Source organism: Habropoda laboriosa, unplaced genomic scaffold, assembly GCF_001263275.1.
Source record: "Habropoda laboriosa isolate 0110345459 unplaced genomic scaffold, ASM126327v1 scaffold28, whole genome shotgun sequence".
In the NCBI taxonomy this organism is placed as follows: Eukaryota; Metazoa; Arthropoda; class Insecta; order Hymenoptera; family Apidae; genus Habropoda; species Habropoda laboriosa.
Window position 1 is genome coordinate 278,863 of NW_017100174.1, and position 20,701 is coordinate 299,563.

At 43.5% G+C, this 20,701-nt stretch overlaps 1 protein-coding gene across 1 annotated transcript in view; it reads right to left on the minus strand.

The window, feature by feature from the left end:
* Positions 1–20,701, minus strand: part of LOC108578691 — a 181,251-nt gene that overhangs the window by 70,739 nt on the left and 89,811 nt on the right. The window contains 1 exon segment of the mRNA XM_017942069.1: positions 151–270. Coding sequence (XP_017797558.1) covers positions 151–270 — 120 coding nt within the window.

The following is a 20,701-nucleotide window of genomic DNA, read 5'->3' on the forward strand; positions in this document are numbered from 1 at the left end:
TCGACTGGTGTAGCGTTACACGCTTGACTGACTGAGAGCGAGATAACATGGGCGCAGCAATAAGGCAGACCTAGGCGTAGAACCATCTATACTGTCACTTGTAGAATCCAAACTTACTGACTCTTGTAGAGAATTTACTGTATTACTCACGTTTTCAACGGTAGGACTCGGTAGCGCCCACTGCACCGTGGATGTCGCAGCAGCAGCGCTCGCAGGACGTCTTTTGTTCACGAAATCGACTGGTAGGCTATAATCGTCGCACAGGGAAACCTGCAAGCAAAAGGGTAATAAAGTACATACGCATTGTGTTCCTGTGTTTCATCGCTATAATAAAATTTCCGCCGGAGTGCATAAAAATTTAACTTGTTAAAGGGGTTGGGACCTTTTGTGGACGCGCTATTATTCGAAATTTTATAAAATATGAATTAGTCAAGCAGTCAGTTCGAAACTTTGCAGATTCGTTTCTAGAAATGCTCTATGAAGATGTATTTAATTATTAGGATGATATAATGTATTTCTTAGGGTCCATGCATTTGGAATAATCTTCCTTCCTCCGACAGTGTAAAATGGGACAATTTTGGGAAATAATTAATCTATGCAGATAGTAGAATAACTGTGACTAGAAAAAGTATCAGGTTAAAAAATGAGTTGTTAATAATTTAATCTAACTTTTAATTACATACTCAAAGGTCCAGCAGTTTAACCCTAGAGCGGTCTTCGGGTCTTTTTTGACCCTCCGCCTTTTTATATTTTTAGTCATTTTTGCTGTTATCAAGTTTACATTATTTTAAACGTTTATTGTCTAGGTTCATGTGTCGCGTTGGAAACTAAAATTATTACACATAAGGTCTTAGGTCCTTTTTCACCCAAAAGTCTTAAGTGTATAGTCAAAACGAAGACCGCTCTAGGGTTAAACTAGATAAATTCTAGGATGTAGTAGAATAGTTTCAACTATGAGAAATAAAAAGTATCAAGTTGAAAATGATCTAACCTTTAATTACACACTAAAGAAGGGGTCCACAGAATAGCTAAAACTGACCACGTTACCCAGCAAGGTTCTCGATAAAAACATGTATTTACACAACACTTCTAAACAATTCCAACAAAATTACAGCACCCGAAATCAATTACCCTAACCATCATACTTAGTACAGCTCTCACCCTCGATCTCCAACCGAAGCGGAATAAAAATATTGCCGGACCGGTCATTAAGGGGACATTTCCGAATTAATTCGGATAATCGTTCGGGCAGTCTCCCACGCACGCAGGAAGCCCCTCGTTCGCAACAATTTGCCGCTCGCGGCAGAAAGAACTGACCAAAAAGAAGGAAGAAAGAAAAAAAGAAAAAAAAATTACCGGAGCAGCGCGTTAATCCCCTGCAACGTTCGCCCTCCCAAGGACGCGTCGCCTCGCAAAATCTCCAATGGAGAGGAGAACGCAAAAACAAAAATCGCGAGAATATAAAGAATGGTCGAATAGCCAGGATAAAGACTAAAACTGCGGGGGAGGAAGAACGGGAAGGATGGGTGGGTGGACTGTGCATGGAGGCAGCGGTATAGTGCTGAGTAGCGCGAGGATTCCTGCCACTCGACAAATCGCAGGGTAAGCACCCGAACCACCCCTCAACCCCCTGCCCTAAGTCCCAATCGTCGACGACTGGACCAGCTCATCAGCGATATTTACTGTCTGCCTGGAGAATCGATCTATTGATGGTCGCATCTACTCCACCCCTCCGGTACCACCCTTGTCTTCTCACCCTCTCCTTCCTCCCTCCTCCTCCTCCTCCTCTCTCGAGCCGTACGACAGAACGTGGCCGCAGTCAGAGAGCAGAGGCAGCCACGGCCCACCACCTACGTCTGTGCATGCATATAAATCGAGACAATCGCGGATCCCCGGGGGCGGCTTATCGCGCTGGAGTTGAGCCGCGGAGGGGTGGACGAAGCGAGCGCCCCAGGGAGAGACCGGGCCACCCAACCTATCGGGTCGGAGAGAGACAGATGCGAGAGGATGGAGTGAACGAGGGTTAGCGAGTGGCAAGGGAACGGGGTCTGTTCCAGAGCGGAGACTCTACATGCAAATGGTCCGCATTTATCGTAAGCAAAGAGTGCCGTATGAATATGTGAAGTGGGAAATGAAACAAAACAAAAAAAGGCGAGCCGCCGTGCAGAGAGTGTGGGTGGAAGGAGGGGGAGAGAGAGAGAGAGAGGCGCGCAAGACTTGTTCTGGATTGGACGAAATCGGAAGTGGACGGGACAAGCTGATATCCGCGCGTTCGCACACGATTCTGGAGGTATAAGCGGAGAGGGTGAAGGAAGACGAGAGGCGTTTAATGATCGACGATGTCGATGAGTTGCGAATCAGGCTGATGGAAGCACGTGATCAGAATTATTCTTAAGTGTTCTGCCTTTTTTCTTTTGGTCTTTTGGGATGGATTTGTGGGAAATTGTGCGTTCAGCTTGGGAGAAGCTTGTGTTCGGGTGTATGTCTGATTCATTTTAACCTTAGTTTTAACCCTTTCGTCAATAATCACAATTGTCTACTTTAAAGGTACTACCAAAAAGGTACCCTGTTGTTAACATAAAAGTTAAACAGTCCGACGGAGTCACTTGTTTTTACTTCAAATTACACATAATAATATTGATCCAAGTGATCAGATTACAAACACAATTAACAATATTTACATGGAAACTTTTATTCCTTAAGAAACATAGCGTACTAAAAAGTGAGAAAATGTGCAAAAGGGTAACGTTCATAAGACAAGAGTTAAACAGTCCGATAGAGTTACTAGCTTTTCGTGCAAATTGTACACAATAATACTGATCCAACTAGTCAGAATACAAATATAACTAAGAATATCTACGTCAAAAATTTGATTCCTTAAAAAACATAGGGTACTACGAATATAAACGTTTCTAGTTGGAAGAAATCGTACAATCAGGTCGATTGGCCAAGGGAAACACGAGGAAGAACCCCCGTTTCAAATCACGAAATTGATGCTAAGTGGCATAGTGTTTCGTATACTTGGCCGGCTTCGGGGCTAAGTATCATCCCCCGTATGCAGAGAAGAGAAATACTTCCCTTTCTGCGAGGAGGAGGAAGCCAAATGCGAACTAGGCCGACTGGCCATCGTGCTTGGACGGTCAATGGAATCTGGAGAAACCGCCAAATAGCCTGCAGCCAAAGGGGGTAGCGTTTCACCGTTTCAAATTATACTTGTTTGGGCAGGCAGAAGTGTAGCAAGATACGTCACGCCATTTTTTCCCTGCGATATTCACCAGGGAGAGAAGTTTACATTCCCCCCGGTTGCTGCATTCTATTCTCCTCTTTCGTTGTCTTCCTACGTCTATCCCCAAGTTCTACTTTAATCCACTTCTATCATTTCGATGCTTATCTTCGTTCCACGTTCTGTATTCGTATATTAAACCTTGTAAACGAGTTAGAGACGGTCGATAATTACTGCAAATAAAATACCGAATATCAAAGTTTACCGCAAAAATGATTCGATATAAACAAAGAAAAGATTGCTCGAGTAATTTTGTTAAAGAACAGCAACTCTGAGCCGCGTGGTTTTAAAAGTATCGGAAAAGTTAAAACGCTTTCAACAGCTCAATTGTGAGAATGTTGTAGGAAGAATTGTGGTAAAAGGATTTTACGTTCTAATCCCTGGCATTTAAGGCGCGTTATTTTTCCATTCTTAACACTCCGTTCACAAGCGTGTACTACTTTCACAGGAAATATCGTAATTCTCCCACTTCTCTGTTCCTAATACAGTTTTCCTTGAAGCACTCGTTTTCCCGCTTTGGGAGCTTGATTTTAATATACGCAGGACGAAGCGGAATTTTCATGAAGACGGATAATAAATCATCGTCCCTCGAATGTTTATACAAGCCTCGTTTAAATAGATCCCTCTCACGCTGCTGACGTCTTGGAAAGTGATTTGCTCGCTCATAAATCTTCGCGGCGCGCCGCGGTTGGAATTTCACAAGCGGCTCGTGTCCGAGTGAGGCTGTGGAGAACCGGCGAGTTCTCTCTCCCTGTCGAGGACCGACATTTATGAAGTGGCCGCGTTACTCGACGCTTTTATCCCCCGAAATAATAGGAGTTCCTTCGTTAGAAATTACCCGAGTGCAACGTGGTGCACCGCGTAAAGAAAGAAAAAGGTTGCGCGAACGGAAACCAACCGAACAATGGAGATTATTACTGTCGTTCCATTAATATTCAGGTCGAGAAAAACCGCGATCCATATAACTTTCGGGAATGTTTACCTTTATTGTTCGCGCGAGTACGAGTTACAGAGGATTTTTGTCAAAATTAATTGCTCCGGACTGTGTTACCGCAATTAGCTTTCTGGAGCACAGTTGACACGGAGTAAGCTAATTAACTTAACCTGATCTTATTTTAACACCGATATCATTATTGCATGTAAAAAAAAAATACTTTCTTTAATATTGTTAAGTGTGGAAGACTAGTTAATTCTAACTATTGGTTCAGAAATATTATACTTAGAACCCAAGGAATTGTTTATCGTGAGATTATTCATCTTTAACCCCTTAACGCTCCGATTTTTCTCAATTTCGATACTTTTCTAATTTTTACCTGGGCGTACAGAAATAATTATTTATAATGTTGTAATTCATGTTTTAGCCGTAATAGAAAAGATAATGCAATATATTCTAGAAAGTGAAAAAGATGATTTTCCAAAATTGCACTAATGGAATATTATTTGTGCACGTGAGAGACACGTGAATAATCGTTAAGGGGTTAACTATATTATTATGTACCGTTCGCGTATCGTGTGACTGACGATTTTTAGTGGAACGATGGTCCGCGTCAAACTAATCACGCAAATCGATTTGGAGAAGGGTGGTTGGGTTTAAAAATGTCTCGACAAGTTTTACACTTATCGTGTAATTAAACTAGTCAAATTTTTACCATAAATATAATAAGGAAATGGTGTATAGTTGTCGTTATGTGTGACGGATTTATACTAACTGAGAAAATGTGGTGGTGGTTGAGTATAAAGGGTGTCCCGTAACTCCTCGAACACCTGGAAATGGGGGGTTGCTGGGGTGACTCTGAACAACTTTTTCCTTTTCCAAAATACAGTTTGAAGCTTCGTTTTTGAATTATTAACGAAAAACACTGGCCAATTACAGCGCGCGTAGAGCCCGCACTCAGGGGCGAAGAACAGAGGTTATTTTCAGACCTTCGCTATTTTCTTCACGATTCCAACTAATTGCAGTTTTATCAAAAATTTATACAAATGTCGGAATGACGGCAAAAACCCATTTCTCTAAGCCTTATAAAAATAGCGGTGCAAAGTGAAATTTTTTTGACAGCGATCGATAACCGAGAAGTGACGCGTACGCATTTGTTCGATCGCGCGCGGGTGAGCCTCTGTTCTCCGTCCCTGAGCGCGAGCTCTACGCGCGCTCTGATTGGCCAGTGTTTTTCGTTAATAATTCAAAAATGAAGCTTCAAACAACATTTTGGTAAAGGAAAAAGTTGTTCAGAGTCACCCCAGCAACCCCCCATTTCCGGGTGACACTCTGTATATTTGTGTGGTTGTAGGTGTGTTTCAAGTGGAGATGACGATTGGTGGAGGTTGGCAAATTTTGACTTTTAGGATTGTCGGTGTGGAAGAAGTGAGCTGATGGTAGGGAGTGACGAGCTGGCGAGAGGAGTAGACAATAAAGTCATAAAGTCGGTAGATCTGGTAATTCATGCTGACTAAAATCCCGGAAGTGGAAGTGAATGGAAACCTTTTCCTTACGCGGTGCTGCGACATCGGTTGGCCAAATGTCTTTATTGTTGCTACGTGCCTTATTGCAGGATTTGGGAAGAGTAGGATTTAGCAGATGGTCAAAAAATGTGCAATTACGCCTATATTAAATATAAAGTACGTCACATTCACATTTTCAAGAACCAAAGTGAAGCAATTAATTACAGTTTTTATTAACTTTTTATTATAAGCTAGGTATAATACATTTCTGCTTGAGAAACTAACACAGTTAACAGGTTACAATCGATGACCTTCGCCATTTTTCTGGCAGCTCGCAAATACCATCGCGACAGAAACTCGGCGGCTTTGAAAAAATTAATTTCTACACCTAATACATATTTACAAACAAATCAAAAAATCCAAGTATCTCTAACTTGAAAAAAAAAACAACACTTACAAAACGCTACAATTCCATTAAAGAAAACGTACCTCCCCTAAAGTACCAACCTCCTCAGCACAAAAAGGAAAGAAAAACAAATTACACTCGACAAGCTACCTGTCCTTATAATCCACTGAACGCCGAACAAAAAGCACGGAGAGAAAAAGAGCAGAATCGGCAACGGTCCTCTTCAAAGTTCCATTCCCCGTGGTATCGAGCCAATACACGAGTGTTAATTCCGTTCATCGAGCTCGCGGAGAGAAAAAAGGCGGGCGGGCGCGTGCTAGGGTGAAATCATGGTCCCCCTTGGTCGAAGGGGATTTCGTCCGGACCCTCGGCGATCTCCTCGTAAGGAGACGAAAACGCGCGTTCTGGTTCCGCGGAGAGGCGGCACATTCCGCGTGGCCGAGATTAAGCAGGGATATTTAGCAAATGTTTCGCATAAATCAAAGCCCGCGCAATATGTTCCAAGTTCGGAGCGGAGGCTATGTAAATTCATGGTAATATCGCTCGGCCACCCCGCGGAGCGAAGAGTTTCGATTCGCGGCGGCGGAGCAAGGGGAGCAAACTGTGCGGGGGAGTTAAATGAACGGAAGCGAGAGACGAGGAGGATTCGATAAAGACGTGCACACATGGTCGCGGGGAACAGTCGAGGGAAAGGAGAGATAAAAAAGAGTGGAGAATTGAAGGTAACTAGGAGAGGATGAAAGGTTGTCCGCGAAGAAATAGCATTAATGAAAAGGAGATTTGGACGAGTTTAGAGGGAACGGTTAGAGAGATTGTGAAAGAAGGAGGAGCGGGGAGACAGAGAGCAAAGCCGAAAGAGGGTAGCGAGCGCGTATTTCATGAACCCCTAAAGCAGCCCTAAGCATTGCTGCAACCGCCACAATCCCATTCATTCTCTTTATGGGCTCCCAAGTATTCGGGAGCGGGCTTGAATAAATCGGAAATTTGCCCCGGGGAAACGGGCCACCCACGACCCCCTTCGCGATTTGCCTGTGACTTTCCAACTGGTCATTCCGCGTTTACCGTCCCCTCTTCCACACCAGTCTTCGTATGACTTGTCATTTTGCACGCCGTTTATAGCGCGATCGGTCTCGAATTAGTAGTATTAGTACAGCTAGTACAACCATTACCATTTTTTGTTAACACGTTGATTGCCACGCCAGATTTGCATGTTTTAATCATTTCAATTCTATGCTAATTATGCTCTATTATTGTTATTTTTGTTTTATTTAATTCGGAATAATGTCTAGTTGGCTATGATGTTCGAAATTTTTAGTCGACGATGTTCGTTTTACTTTAATTATTCTAAATATTTGAGGCCCCCCGAGGTCAACAACGTGTTAAACAAGACATTTTTTAAATTCTCAGGTTGTCGATATTCGTACTTAACCCTTCGATGCTGTAGAGATCGATAGTAATTTTTCTCACTTCGATTGATTTGAATGGAAAAAGAATTCGTTAAGAAATTCTCAAAATTGTACCAGTTCCTTCTGGAAATTTTTGGGTGACTTACAACGCCCATTGGTACCACACTTTTGGCCATTAGTGCGAGCCTCACGCAAGTACTAAGTATTTACCTACGTCACGCGTGATTAAACAGCGCGAATAATTTAAGAATTATTCTCAATAATTCTCATATTCTAATTAATCTGAAATAAAAATTAGCGTAAAAATAAAGAAAATCAACAGTTTCGTGAAAGTCAAATGTCTGGTGCATTCTGGTCGGCAGCGATGCCAAAAATAAATGAAGAAATTGATAAACGAAAGGGTCAACAATTTTTAATAATTTTTCTTAGAAACCTCGTAAAGTGCAAAGTACCAATAATAAGCGATAAACAATTGCAAAAGTTTTCTTCGCTAAATGTAATATTCGAAACATGAAACGTCCAACGTTTTAGACGTTAAATTTGATGGCTAATACAAAGTTGAACAATGTGGCCGGACACATAGAAGCATTAAAATTATACGAACTTCGTAACATAGCTCGCGCTAGGGCAGTATAATTGATATTTCGACGTAAATCACGTGAAATATACCAGCAGTCCATGAGTTTGATAAAATTTTGATAGAACTGCAGAATGGACAATACCATTCCTCTAACTATGCAAAGAACGTGTTCTACGAGAGGACGAAATGCTCAGAGCTATTTACCCACTGAAGACAGCGGCTATAAAACACGGTGTTAAACGCTCCATAATTCCCTCGCGAGGCATACCTCTATTATTTCGTCGCGTCTATTTTAATTGAACCCACTGAATGAACAAACCTTACGTGCGCAACACCTAATAAGAAAGAAAAAAAGACGAAGGTAATAAGAATTTCAAGCACAGTTTTGGAACGTATCTCAACTTGAGAAAATCGTAAAACATAGCAGCGATAATACGTCATTTCAAGCACAACTTTGGAACCACGTATCTCAACTTGAGAAAATCGTAAAATATAGCGGAGACAAATACGTCAGTCTGTTTGAACGGGACGGTGAATTGAGAAACAGTGAAATCACGCAAACAGATCGATCGCGATGACATAATTAACCCTTAACTTGGAAGGGTTACGACTTGAATAGCTAAGGGTCCTGATTCTGATGCCTGCACAGAATCCCTAAACGCTCGTTAGTAAACTGTAAATTTAGCAGCTCATAGGCTGATTTGCATCTGAATCGAGGCACGTAAACTCTGCGGTGTAAAAGAATTCACCGCGTGATCGGACTTTTGAACATTTTTTTCTCGAGGTACACCGATCACACAGAGATTCTATGTAGAGATCTAGAGATCGTTGATCACGTCGTAACTTCGTATAAAAATAATATATATCGTGAAATTGGATAGACGAATATGTTTGTAGATAGAAATTATTAGGTATCAGGTGCGATATTATTTAAAAGAATTGCAAATGAGCGAGGGATTCAGAGATTACAGGTTTCGAGGGTGGCCATTAGTCACCAGCGCGCCGAGGATTTAGATTCGTCAAAATATTTGCTCGATTCCCCGCGAGAAGATGCGGATAATCCGGAAAGAAAACTCGAATCGAGGAACGATCTCACCCTCGAACTTATCCACTTGGAACCTGCTCGTCGAATACATCCACTTTATTTCCATACCAGATCAACTTTTAGAACCTAACTCTTCTATCAATATTTTCATCGTTCTCTCCAATAACATTTCTATCTCTCCCGTGAAAATTCATCCCCAAATCGACAATTCCACGATAAAATTCGTCAGTATCCGCTATTTCATCCTTCTTCCTCTACTTTTAGCGCCAATTACGACAACACTACGAAACACCTCCCCATATCTCTCCCACAGAGTGTTCCCTAACGAATCCTGTCAAGAGTAAAGCAAGAAATATAAGAAAGAAGTTAATCGTGATCGATGACGAGTGATGGGCCTCGAATTCGAAATCTCGCCGAAACGAAGAAAATGTTCATCTTTGCACGTGTAGATATATAGCCAGCGAGCTGGTACAAGGTAAACGCGTTAAAGTATCACGAAGGAGAAAGGCCAGCTGCTGGACACGAGACCGAACTTACCCTAGAAGCTATTCAACATCGTTTTCCTCAACCACGTGCTCGATGGTCCCCTGAATTGGCAGTGTGGTTCGCTTCGGAGGCGTCGAATCGAGAGTCGCGACTGCTCGTTTTTCTTCGTTCGTTGGGTTATATTAGTCAGTCCCTGGGGTAACGTTCCGCGACGTCTGAAGAGTTGAAAAATTGTCGCGATCCTGAATGCTTCGGGGTAATGGAGCATAAAGATAGAAAAGCTGGAAGACGAATTGCTGATGTATGGATTCAGAGACGTTCCTGATTTTGCAGAATTTTCTATCTTCGACTTAGGAAGTAACTCCGTTTCTTACGTGGGAAAATGTGAAAAATATTTCGGAATTTATTCGCTGTCAAATAAACTTGTCGAATTTTAATCTATTGGACGATTGCAGAAGTTCGTGCCCGAGAACCTTGTCGGCTTCGGCACAGATGTTACGTTCCTATCGAAAGATACACCGCTTGTGTTTTATTTTCAAGTAATTATTCATTTCGTTCCACTTCACTTTCGAACGAAATCTGCTTTTGCACACACCGATTGTGTTTTATTTTCAAATCGGGCGCGAACTTTTCCAATCATCCAATACAAATGCGAATTCCTTGTGAACTACTTGCTGTATGCATATGACAAGGAGAGGAAGTCAATAGTATCATTTAACACAAGAATGCAAGCATGCATCGAAAATCAAGATAATATTTTAGAACACACTTTTAAATAAATTCATTACTTTCGATGTTCAATTTCACAAATTTTTCAGTGAAATAACACACGAAATGTGGTATGAAGTGGTATGACTGATGAGAGAATGTAGGATAATTACTGAGTGAATGTGTTGACTGACAGAAAGTGTGAAGTGAGCGTAGAGAAAGAGTGCCACGTGCGAGAGATTCAGAAGCAAGTGAACCGCCGAGCAAGAAACAGCTGTAGTATAAGACAGAAGCGCTGTACCAGAATCTCGAATAAAGTTCTAGCAAACACAAATGTTCATCCTCGCACCGTTCATTTCCCCTTCCAAGTTCCCTGTCGTTCCTCCAAAGAAAGCTCGAGGAGAAACGTACAGAGGAGAATTCGAGTTAATCGAGATGGAATCAGTCAATCCAGAGTATCACTGGGAACAAACATCGTGGAACGTCAGCGGGGAGTGAAGAGCGGAGGAGTGAAACGAAGTAAAAGAAGATCGAAGCTAAGAATTCCGTGATTTCGCAAGTTCGAAGGACACGTCTGGTAGTCCCTCCGTCTCCATTTAAACGGATCCGCGTGTCCCTCGGTCCTTTCCGTGTCCTTTGGTCCTTCCAATCGGACAGAAATGTGCCACCAGAAGGACCACAGGCCTTTTTGTCGCGTCCTGCGGAACCCTTGTAGGGTCACGAAGGGTCGTGGCTCTTCAAAGAGAGAGAGAGTGAAACTCGCCTCAAAGTCTGGAGAAGAGAGAACTCCCCGCTCCTCTTGTAGAACGAGTGGAAACGGGTCTATGCAATAAGAAACTGGACTAGGGGTTGTCACAACGGTCTCTAATCGGCCGGTATCTTTAGACTTAGCCCGTCTTTCTTGCCTTTCCGTCGATCTCCTTCTATCCGTCTCCCATCTCTACCCATCCAGAACAACCGACAAAGGTTCTTTAACGAGTCCCTCTACCCTCGCGGAGATGAAAGAACGCTCGTGAATATTACGTCTCTATTTAATCATCCCCAATTTCATCCATTGTACACTGGAAAATAGGTTTTCGGATAATATATCCAGCCTGCTCCTTGTTATTTCGTAGTTCTAATAGGTCGCTGCAGTCCTGTTTGACTTCACTCGACGTTGCTTCGTTCGATGTGACAATGATGTGACGAGTTACTTTTAAAATTTTTAGAGAAGTAGCAGAGGTTGTTGAAAGAAATTTTTATTTAGTTCGTGCATTGTAATTGATAATCTAGATTATTATTAACCCTTTGCAGTCGTATTTTACCGAGACATGAGTACTAAGTCGAAATGAAATTTTATCGTGCAAGCACTAAATTATAATGCTTAACACAATAATATGTGGTTTCATTTTATATAAAAATGATATTTTATAGTTCTCCATCGAGGTGGCTGAGAGCAGACACACGTCAGTAAAGGGTTAACATTTGCTATTATTAACACTTATTAGGCATTGTAGATCTTTGACAACCCAAGTGAAATTCCACTCAATAATTTCTTTCAAAGGATTTTTTACTTCTATTGAGAACAATTCTAAACATTTGACTTAACGAACAATTGTATAATAAATATAGCAGAGACTTTGACAAGTACTCCAGAATTTTTTCCAATTTTCTGAAAGCTTAAAACGGTAAAAAAATTAGACTTGCACACAAACTACCCAATTTGCCTACAAAGTGTAAAAAAATATGTTTGCCCAAGGAAAGTTAAAAGTGTCATTGTCATAATTCTCAGGTATCCTATACTCAAACAGCAGAAATTTAGTATCACCAAATCTAACGTGTACCTGGATTTCAATCTCGATTAAAATAGACAAAGACACAGATTTTCCAAACTGATCTTGCAACTCTTGACGTACATATACATCTCACGTGAATAGTCACTCTCCACCTCTTCTTTCCCAATTTTCCTGTCCTCCACGCAACTCCTCTCCTCTTCGAGAGCAAAACTTTCAACAAAGCCAGCTGGACCGCGTCGTCTTCAACTCGTACATTTCCGAAGGGACGAGGAGTCATCGTTGCGTGGAAAGGAGGCGATGCTCAATTATACGAACGCTAGGACGGACCAGCCATCGTCCCTAAGATCTCGAGAAACTTTGTCCAAGCGTTGCGTGTCTCTTCGTTGGGTCGAATGGACTCCCAACTCCAGGTGGACGAATTACAGACGATCGTTAAAGTTCTCAGCAGGACGTGGGGAACGCTTAAACGTCTCACGAGCCGCGGTCCTCCCCCCCTCGGAAACGTCCCTCCAGGTAAAAGTTGAAAACGCTCCTCCAGATGAAATACACGAATTCTCCGGGATGAATGCGTTAGACGAGTGTGGAGATTGCTCTCGACGCCTCCGCGCTGGGGAGAAATAATTAACTTTTTCCCAACGGCAAGACCGCCCTACGAATATGAATTTTTTTGGTAAGCTTCGGTTTGTTCAGCGGCGAGGGGAACGAACGATGTGATCATCGATCGCGTGCGGAAGTAACGAGAGCTCCAACAACGCGACCCTTTTTGTTTTATCGAAATTGCTATTGTGAATTGGACTAAAATAAATTCGATAAAATATTGGAATTTATGCGAAGTAAGAAGTACAAAAATTATTGACCCTCGAAGTCTCGAAGTTTCTAATTTTTATCGAACGAGTGTAGTATTATCGGTAATTTATCACTAGCCACCTCTTTGAAATTTCACGATTCTATAAATTTCTCGATCATCACCGTTCAAACATATTTCTCTTCAAATAATCTAGCATCTCCCTAATTTCTATTAATCTTCACGCACCGTTACAAAATTTGAATAAAACAACATTCGTCTACTATTAATTTAAAGAGTGGTATGACAAAATAGATGTACATAACATGATCACGAGTCCTGCATGATTGTTTGTCTCACACACGCTAATTTGTATCGTACATGTACACTGGACGTACACCTGTTGAATGCTAATAAACAACAACACTAATAATGATATAAAAAAAAAGAAGTACCAGTAGCAGGAAGAAAAAGTCGTAAAACAGGACATTCCTCGAGGGCAGTCTCACACGGAGGCGTTTAACCGGTGATGGAAAGCGTCCATTACCTTCGATGGCTGAGTCGTCTCACAATAATCTCAGCAGCCCGCAGCAACGGGACGTTACTAGTCTCACGGAAGGGTTGAACCACGCTGTTGCAACCCTTGCAGGTACCCGTGCTCACGCACGTACGCACACCCACACACCCTCTCTCTTCCACCCACACAGAATCGTTCTTCACCCCTCTACCGAGCGTGTAGATACTCGTAGAAACGGCGTGATTGTTCCGCCGGTTTCTCTATTGGGATAAACGTCGACCCCTCCTTATCACCCCTTATCCTATGATGGAGAGGGTCCTTCCACAGTCGCGGGAACGGAACCCCATCGCCTAAGGGGCTGCTAATTGATTTTAGAAGTTCCTCCTTCGGGCCATCCTCAAACCTCCTCCCCCTTCGCTCCTCTCCCACGCTGAACGCGGAGTTTTCGAGAAAGACGTCGAACGCTTCCTGCCGTCGCGTCGTCACGGCTGTAAGAGTCCTGTTTCTAAGTCGCCTTAGAGATTTCCCGAGAATCGACAGCGCGACCCTCCTGGATTCTCGTTAAACGGAGCTCAACAGGAAACGCCTCTTTATCCGGAGAATCCAAGTTTCACTCTGGTAGCGACGTTAACGAGGCGAGATCTCTTACGAGAGATCAATTTGGTAAGCTTGCCTTCTGTTCTGATGGATATTCGGTATTTTTGATTGAATATCGAGCGACAATTAAGGAGGAAGAAATGTATTCGAGAATTACATCATCAAGTGTATCGACGGATGTCGATATCGATGCAATCGCCGGGGAGTGACGAAGAAGGAAGTGAGAAAAGGTCAGGTGTCAAGTTGTACAGGGAGGCTTCATTCTTCAGCGCGTCAAGTGGAAGTAGGTTACGAAGGAGGATGGAAAACACGCTACGAGGTTTTATTTCTGGCTACTTCAGTTCACCCGGAGGATTGTGGTCAGAATTTCAAAAGGTGTTAATACCGGTCTTATAGCCGAAACTGATTAGAATGCCAATAGAGTATCAAGAAAGAGATCCAACCTGACACGACGTACGAAATCCCTCGTTACTCGGTATCAATACCTTGTCAGACCTCTTCCCGACGGATCCAGCGAAACTCCACTCGGAGAGGGCGAAACCTTGCTCAGAGCGGGCCTAAACAACCTAAACTCCAAGCGAAACAAGCCCTCGAGTGGCTGGAAAATATCTGACCGGCAAGTTTTCCAGACGGCGAACGAGAAATCGCAGGTGGAGAGAGGATAGAGGATCAGAGAAGAAGACGAAGAAGTGGCGTGTAGGCAGCAATGGCCACTACGACCTCGGCTTTAACGACGCAATCAAGCAGATCGTAGGAAAAGGCACGATACTTAAAGAGGAGACACGAGGCCAGGGTGATAACAAGACACGGGACCTTGAGGGCATCTCGACTGGGCGGAACCACTCGGTGAACTTGCTTGCAAAAAAGAAGGAGACAAAAGTGGAAGGAGTTCGCTTGCCAGTCGTAATCACCGGCACTGCAACAATGCAGCCCCCGAGGCTCGAGTTCTTTCCTCGTTCTCCATCCCTGGCCCCCCGTACCCCTTTTTACCCCTCTTCGCTCTTCTAACTCGACACGGCTGGGCTGTCGCTTCGCTGTCTTCTTCGCTGTCGCGGTGAACAGAGGAGCCGGAGCAGTATTCATTCTCTTTTCCTCTCTGATAGCGTCTCTGTAGTCGCCAGAGACAGCCGAACAGCCGAACGGACCGCACAATAAGCTTCCGGTTTATTAAAATCCGCCCCCCTGCGCCGTACACCGTGCCAGCAGCTCGTCACGATCAGCTGTGAACCGTTCGGGATATTCGTGTGCTCGAGCGACAGCAAGCAGGCCTTTCAATGGACAACACCGAACCGTTTCACGGAACGTACACAGGACAGAGCGTGAAAACGCTGCAGGATGCATTCGAACGATTTCTTTTTTTTCATTTTTCCTATTGGGGTATTTCTAAGGTAGTATTGGTACGGATGACTGACAGGTGGATATGGCGAAAAGGGGAGATTTCGGGGGTAGATTGTAGTGGGTAATGGAATGTGACAAGTTTCAGAGAGCTGTTGTGGGATACGCAGATTAAATTGAAATAAAATTGATTTACTAAAAGATGTAGTTGTGTAATGCAATTTTTTGGAAATAAGTATGAACAGCTAGGTAAATAAACTTCATTGTGTATGCAAGGTTCTTTTACGAAGGTGTTTTATTTCAGTTTAATCTGACTATACCGTAATGGCTCTCTGAAAATCGTCAGTCGATCGCTAGGTGTTAGTTCGAAGTTATAGAGCAGGAATTAGTGGAGCAAGTTTGGGAAAGTTTGTATAGAGTTAGGAATCATAAAGATTTAACACGTTCTGTGTCCACGAAGTATGTCTACAAAGTTAAATGAACTTAATCGTCTACAAAAATGACAAATTATCTCACTTCCTTTAGGATACATGTTTCACATTTGAATAACATTGTTAATTTAATTATTTTCATAAAAATGTGAAGACTACTTTCCAACTATCCTGAACGATACGTGGTTCAGCAAACAATAAACGTGTTAATACCAAAATTAAAAAAATATTGTATAACACACTGTCTCGTAAAAATCGCGAGAATGAAATTCAGAAAAATATTCCCTAACACCTTCCAACTCGATCATCGACGCACCTCCACCGTCAAACGCCTACATTTCTAAACACACGCCTAAACAACCTTCCCGATCAATCCATTAAAGCCTGGAACAAAATCACCCCACTCGTTCTCATTTCTACCCCAACTTTCATCCTTTACCCTTTCACGCACCTTCCAAGCAGCCTCGACACGAGCAGCGCGAGGTATCAACGAGAAAAATCCGCGAAAGAAGGACAAGCTCCCTTACCTCTCACCCCCCTCGGTCAGGCAGTCAGGCACGCAACGCTAAATCGTCCATTAACGCGTACCGAACCCTTGAAAATATCCTTCGGCGAAGAAACAAAAAGGCACAAGCCAGAGCGAGAAAGAAGGAATCAGAGGATAAAAAAGGAGGGTGGCTCGCGATCCGACTAGCAGGCAAGATATTACGTAAGGGTGAGCCAAGCAGAAGGGGAGGAGCGGGCGCGCAGTACCTTTGTCGCCACTTAAAAGGGTCGTCCCCCCAAACGTCGCCGACTTCTGCGAAGTCGTGCGAGACGCAGGTGGCCCACGAGCGTTATCGTTCGTTCGCAGTTCGTCGAACACGCTCCAACCAACCCTTCCCTTTTCTTCCACCGTAACGCGGTGTGGAATCCGCTTCAGGCGGAAACACGAAATCGCGCCCAAGGAAGCCAAAACGTCGTTAATAACTCGCGGTACATTTAATGTACCGCCCACCAACTACGGCGAGTGATGTTGCGTGACGTTAGGATGATGGAAAGGGTGCTGCCCGATTGCTAATTACCGCTCGTCGCCCCGCAGGAACCGAGTTATGGACGTAACTTGGAGTGAGGACTGAAGAATCGGTTGGTTGGAAGGTTCGTGTTGCCTCGAACAGCTTATGGACGAGCGAATTAGTGTGTGTACGCGGAAGGATAGCTTGGACGGAGAGTTCGTGTAGGTGTGAGGTTTAATGGAGGAATTTTAGGATCGAGAATTAGTGTCGAAATTAGGAGAGGTTGGACTGATGGGTTGAATACGAGAGGATCGCGTAGATCATCGGATGAACTTCGTAACTGTGAATTGTCTGTGGGAATTTAATATGTTTATTCGTTCGGAGCTTTCGCGGAAGTAGAGATGAACAGGTGTAAAGTTATCCTAGGAGGATTAGTGTCGAAAGTGTAAACGGGTTAAATAAACGAGAATTGTGTAGATCATCAGATGAAGTTCGTAATTGTGAATTTAGTACGTTTGTTCATTCAGAGCTTGCAGAGCTTGTTCCGTACGGAACAACGGTTCCCAAAAAACCATAAAACGGCCCTGATCGAGCCTCGACGCAGAGGATTAACGGGACGAGCGTACCCCCCGTAAAACTTGTACCGAACGGCAGCGTAACATACTTTTTACCACCCATTTTACCTATCCTCTAATTAGCAACCTAGGCTTTTCCTTCTCCGATGTTCGATTTCCTCTCCTTCTGGGATTTTCCAAAACACCAGCCGCCTCGAACTTCCATCCCCACTTTTACCCTTTCCCTATCCTCTTGCAAATATCCTAAGAGCAATCACCGAATTTCTATCGTTCCAATATTCTACCCCCAGATTTTAACTCCGCCTACACCAACTCTCATTTTCTGCACTCCTCCAATTTTTCAATCAGTCTTCCTCCGAACACCAAACCATACACTCCAAAAGAACGATCTGCCGAGTCTGTTGTAGAATCGCAAGCCGAGACTTGTACCTTACCAGCAAATTACATAAAACTTGTACTCCGGCTTCTCGTTAGTTTCTCAGTATAAGACATTCTATTCGCCGTGATCCAAGTCCCGTATTCGTGGACCTATACGACACCACACATGTTAAAAATGATCCTAGGAGGATTAGTATCGAGAATGTTAAATTGATGGAGTAAATACAAGAGGATCGTGTGAATCCTCATAAATACGAATAATTATTGCGTACACGAATTTAACATGTCCGTGGAAATAAAGACGAGCAAGTTAAAAGGTATTCTCTCAAATCCTGTTATTCCACAGAATTTCACGTAATTCAACGCGATCCCGAGTAATTGAGATGTAAATGGAAGCTGTTTACATTTAAAACACCGAAGCATGGGTCCATCGAGAGAGTAAAACATTTCAAATATTCACGATCCTTCCCTCGCAAAATTTAACGTCTATAAATAAACGAAAAATGAATTTCCCGAGAACCGAAGTATCCAAGAGGGCTGAATTAATCTCGTTACTCTGAGACAAACGAGATCCTTTCCAGACCAGCCGCGCAGCGTCCATTTTTCCAAAGTAATTATACGTTTCAGCCGCGAGATTATTACCAGCAGAAACGACGCTATGCATCAACCGGCATTAGTCTCCAGTCACCGGAGACTTATTCGACGCCATTACCGTCATTGTATCCGTTTAGCTCGCCGCTTGATCGCGAAATGGAACCGCGTCACGGACAATGCGATGCAATTTCAGATCGAGCTCTTCCTCCATGACGGAATCTCTATCCGACAAGGATTGAGAGAGCGAGAGAGAGAGAGAAAGAAGGGAAGATGGAAAGAGAAAAGAAGCGCAGGGTAAAAAGTAGGAAAGAGGGAAATCGACCCCTCGTTGGCGGATGCGTCGTAAATCCTGACGTTACATCATTAATGCGGCTGGCTCGTTAATTAATTCGCCAGCGTTGCGGCGTGGCTGCGCGTCATGGGGCGGTTAAAGAGCCCGAACGATTTGCTTTCTGTAGGAACACGCGTATATTTACGCCCGATACGATCTAATTACCAGAATGACACGTCCAGAGTTCCAACGTGCTTGCTGCTGCTGTTGCTGCCGGGAGAGGTTTACCGAAAATCATTCGACATGCCCTGCCACTCGCAATATGTGCATCGAGGGGAGAGTTCGAAAGCGGCCACGATTCAATTTTCGATACGTCTCACCGATATTTTCCTGCGCCCTTATCGATCTTCTCCCGGGCTCTAGCCACGAATTAGCGCCGAGACGCTACGATTCAATTGCCGGAATGAAATCGACCTCGCTGCGCTCGTGTCTTGAGGTCACGGTTAGCGGAGCAGCATCTCGGATTAATTAGGATAGAGTATTTTTGAAAATTGCACACGAGTAATTTGGCTAATTTGAAATTTAGAGACGTGGGTGGAATGAGAAGATCAAGCAGAGAAATAGGAAGATTGTAGTCTGGAAATATTTGGAATATTGTAACATTTTTTTAGTTCAGGTTAACAATTTGCACTCGAAGGTCTTCTCGAGACGTAGACAATGTTTCGTGACATAGAAACGAAGGAGATCAGAATTTCCTTTCAAATGGATAATTTAAAAAATTCCGAATTGCTGCAAGATTTACCTGTGAAAAATTTCGAGAGCAAAGGGTTAAGTTAGTATAAGAAATGCTAAAAGAAAGAATTTTGTAAACGGGATGAACTTTATTTCTCTGAATGTTAGTACTTGGAGCACGCACATATATCAATGAAGAAGCAAATGGCGAGATTATGAAGAATGAGCGGAGACATTATTTTTGAAACTGAGCCGCATTCGACCAGAAAAACTTCACGAATCCAGGAGATTACGGTGATATTTTCTATCCAGCCTGCTGTACAAGACCAATTTGGGATCGGTAAGTATGACGAATGATCGTGGCCAGCGAGGAGCCCAAGGCTACGAAATTACGGGGCTTTCATAAGGATTACGTGCAAACGAGTGGTATTTTTAAAGCTCTAGATGGAGGAAATGCTCGAAGCAGCTGCAGGTGACACGTTACTGCCTTCCCCTATAAAAAGATGATTCTCGCTTTCAACGCATTCCATTTCTTTTTAAACATTATCGCCGTTACCTCTACATCTTCACACCACTTTGCACACCTAAAAGACTTGCAATTCGCTCTATCCTTCGCGGCACAAAAATGTCTTCAATCTTCAATTAAAATTCTCAAAAATTGAATTACCGTTACATCAGCGATCGCTAAAATTTGCATCGAAAAAGTAATTCCAAAACTTCCTAAACGTGCTTCCCTCGGCAACCAAACCTCGCACAATTCAGCCCGCCTCCGAAAATTAATCAGCGACCAGCGTCGATGCTAATGGACCCGCCAAACTCTTCCTCTTTTGACTCATTAACTTTCATACACGCTTGCCGCCGCGGATACATAGATCACGTTACTACCAAGAGGAGGATGAGGAGACGAAAGGGGGGCTGTGAGCTCGTCGAGTCTCCCTGATGAAACGGAATCTCATCAAAATGGACGTGAATGCGTCGGGCATTGATTTCCGCGTCCCCAGACTTGCTCGAGCCTAGCTTCGCAGAGCAAGCTTGTTACCGGGGCTTTTCCAGGATCGGCGCGTATCACGCGCGCATACGTGCATAATTAACGAGACGTGCCACGCGGCTTGAACGATAAATTTTGACGTACAAATCCGCAGCAACACGGATCATGCTAACGACAACGACGACTGTCCCGCCGTACGCGATTCCCTGGCAAACTTTTCGGAACGTAGCCGCAACATGAACTGCCTAACACCGGGGACTGCGGTTCGCCACAGTGCCCGTCGGTTTTCGACGTTTCCCTCTTTAGCCGAGTACCTCTCGGTGGCCGAAACCGGCCCTCTTCCTTCCGCGTGTTCGATTCGATCGGTGAATGCAAC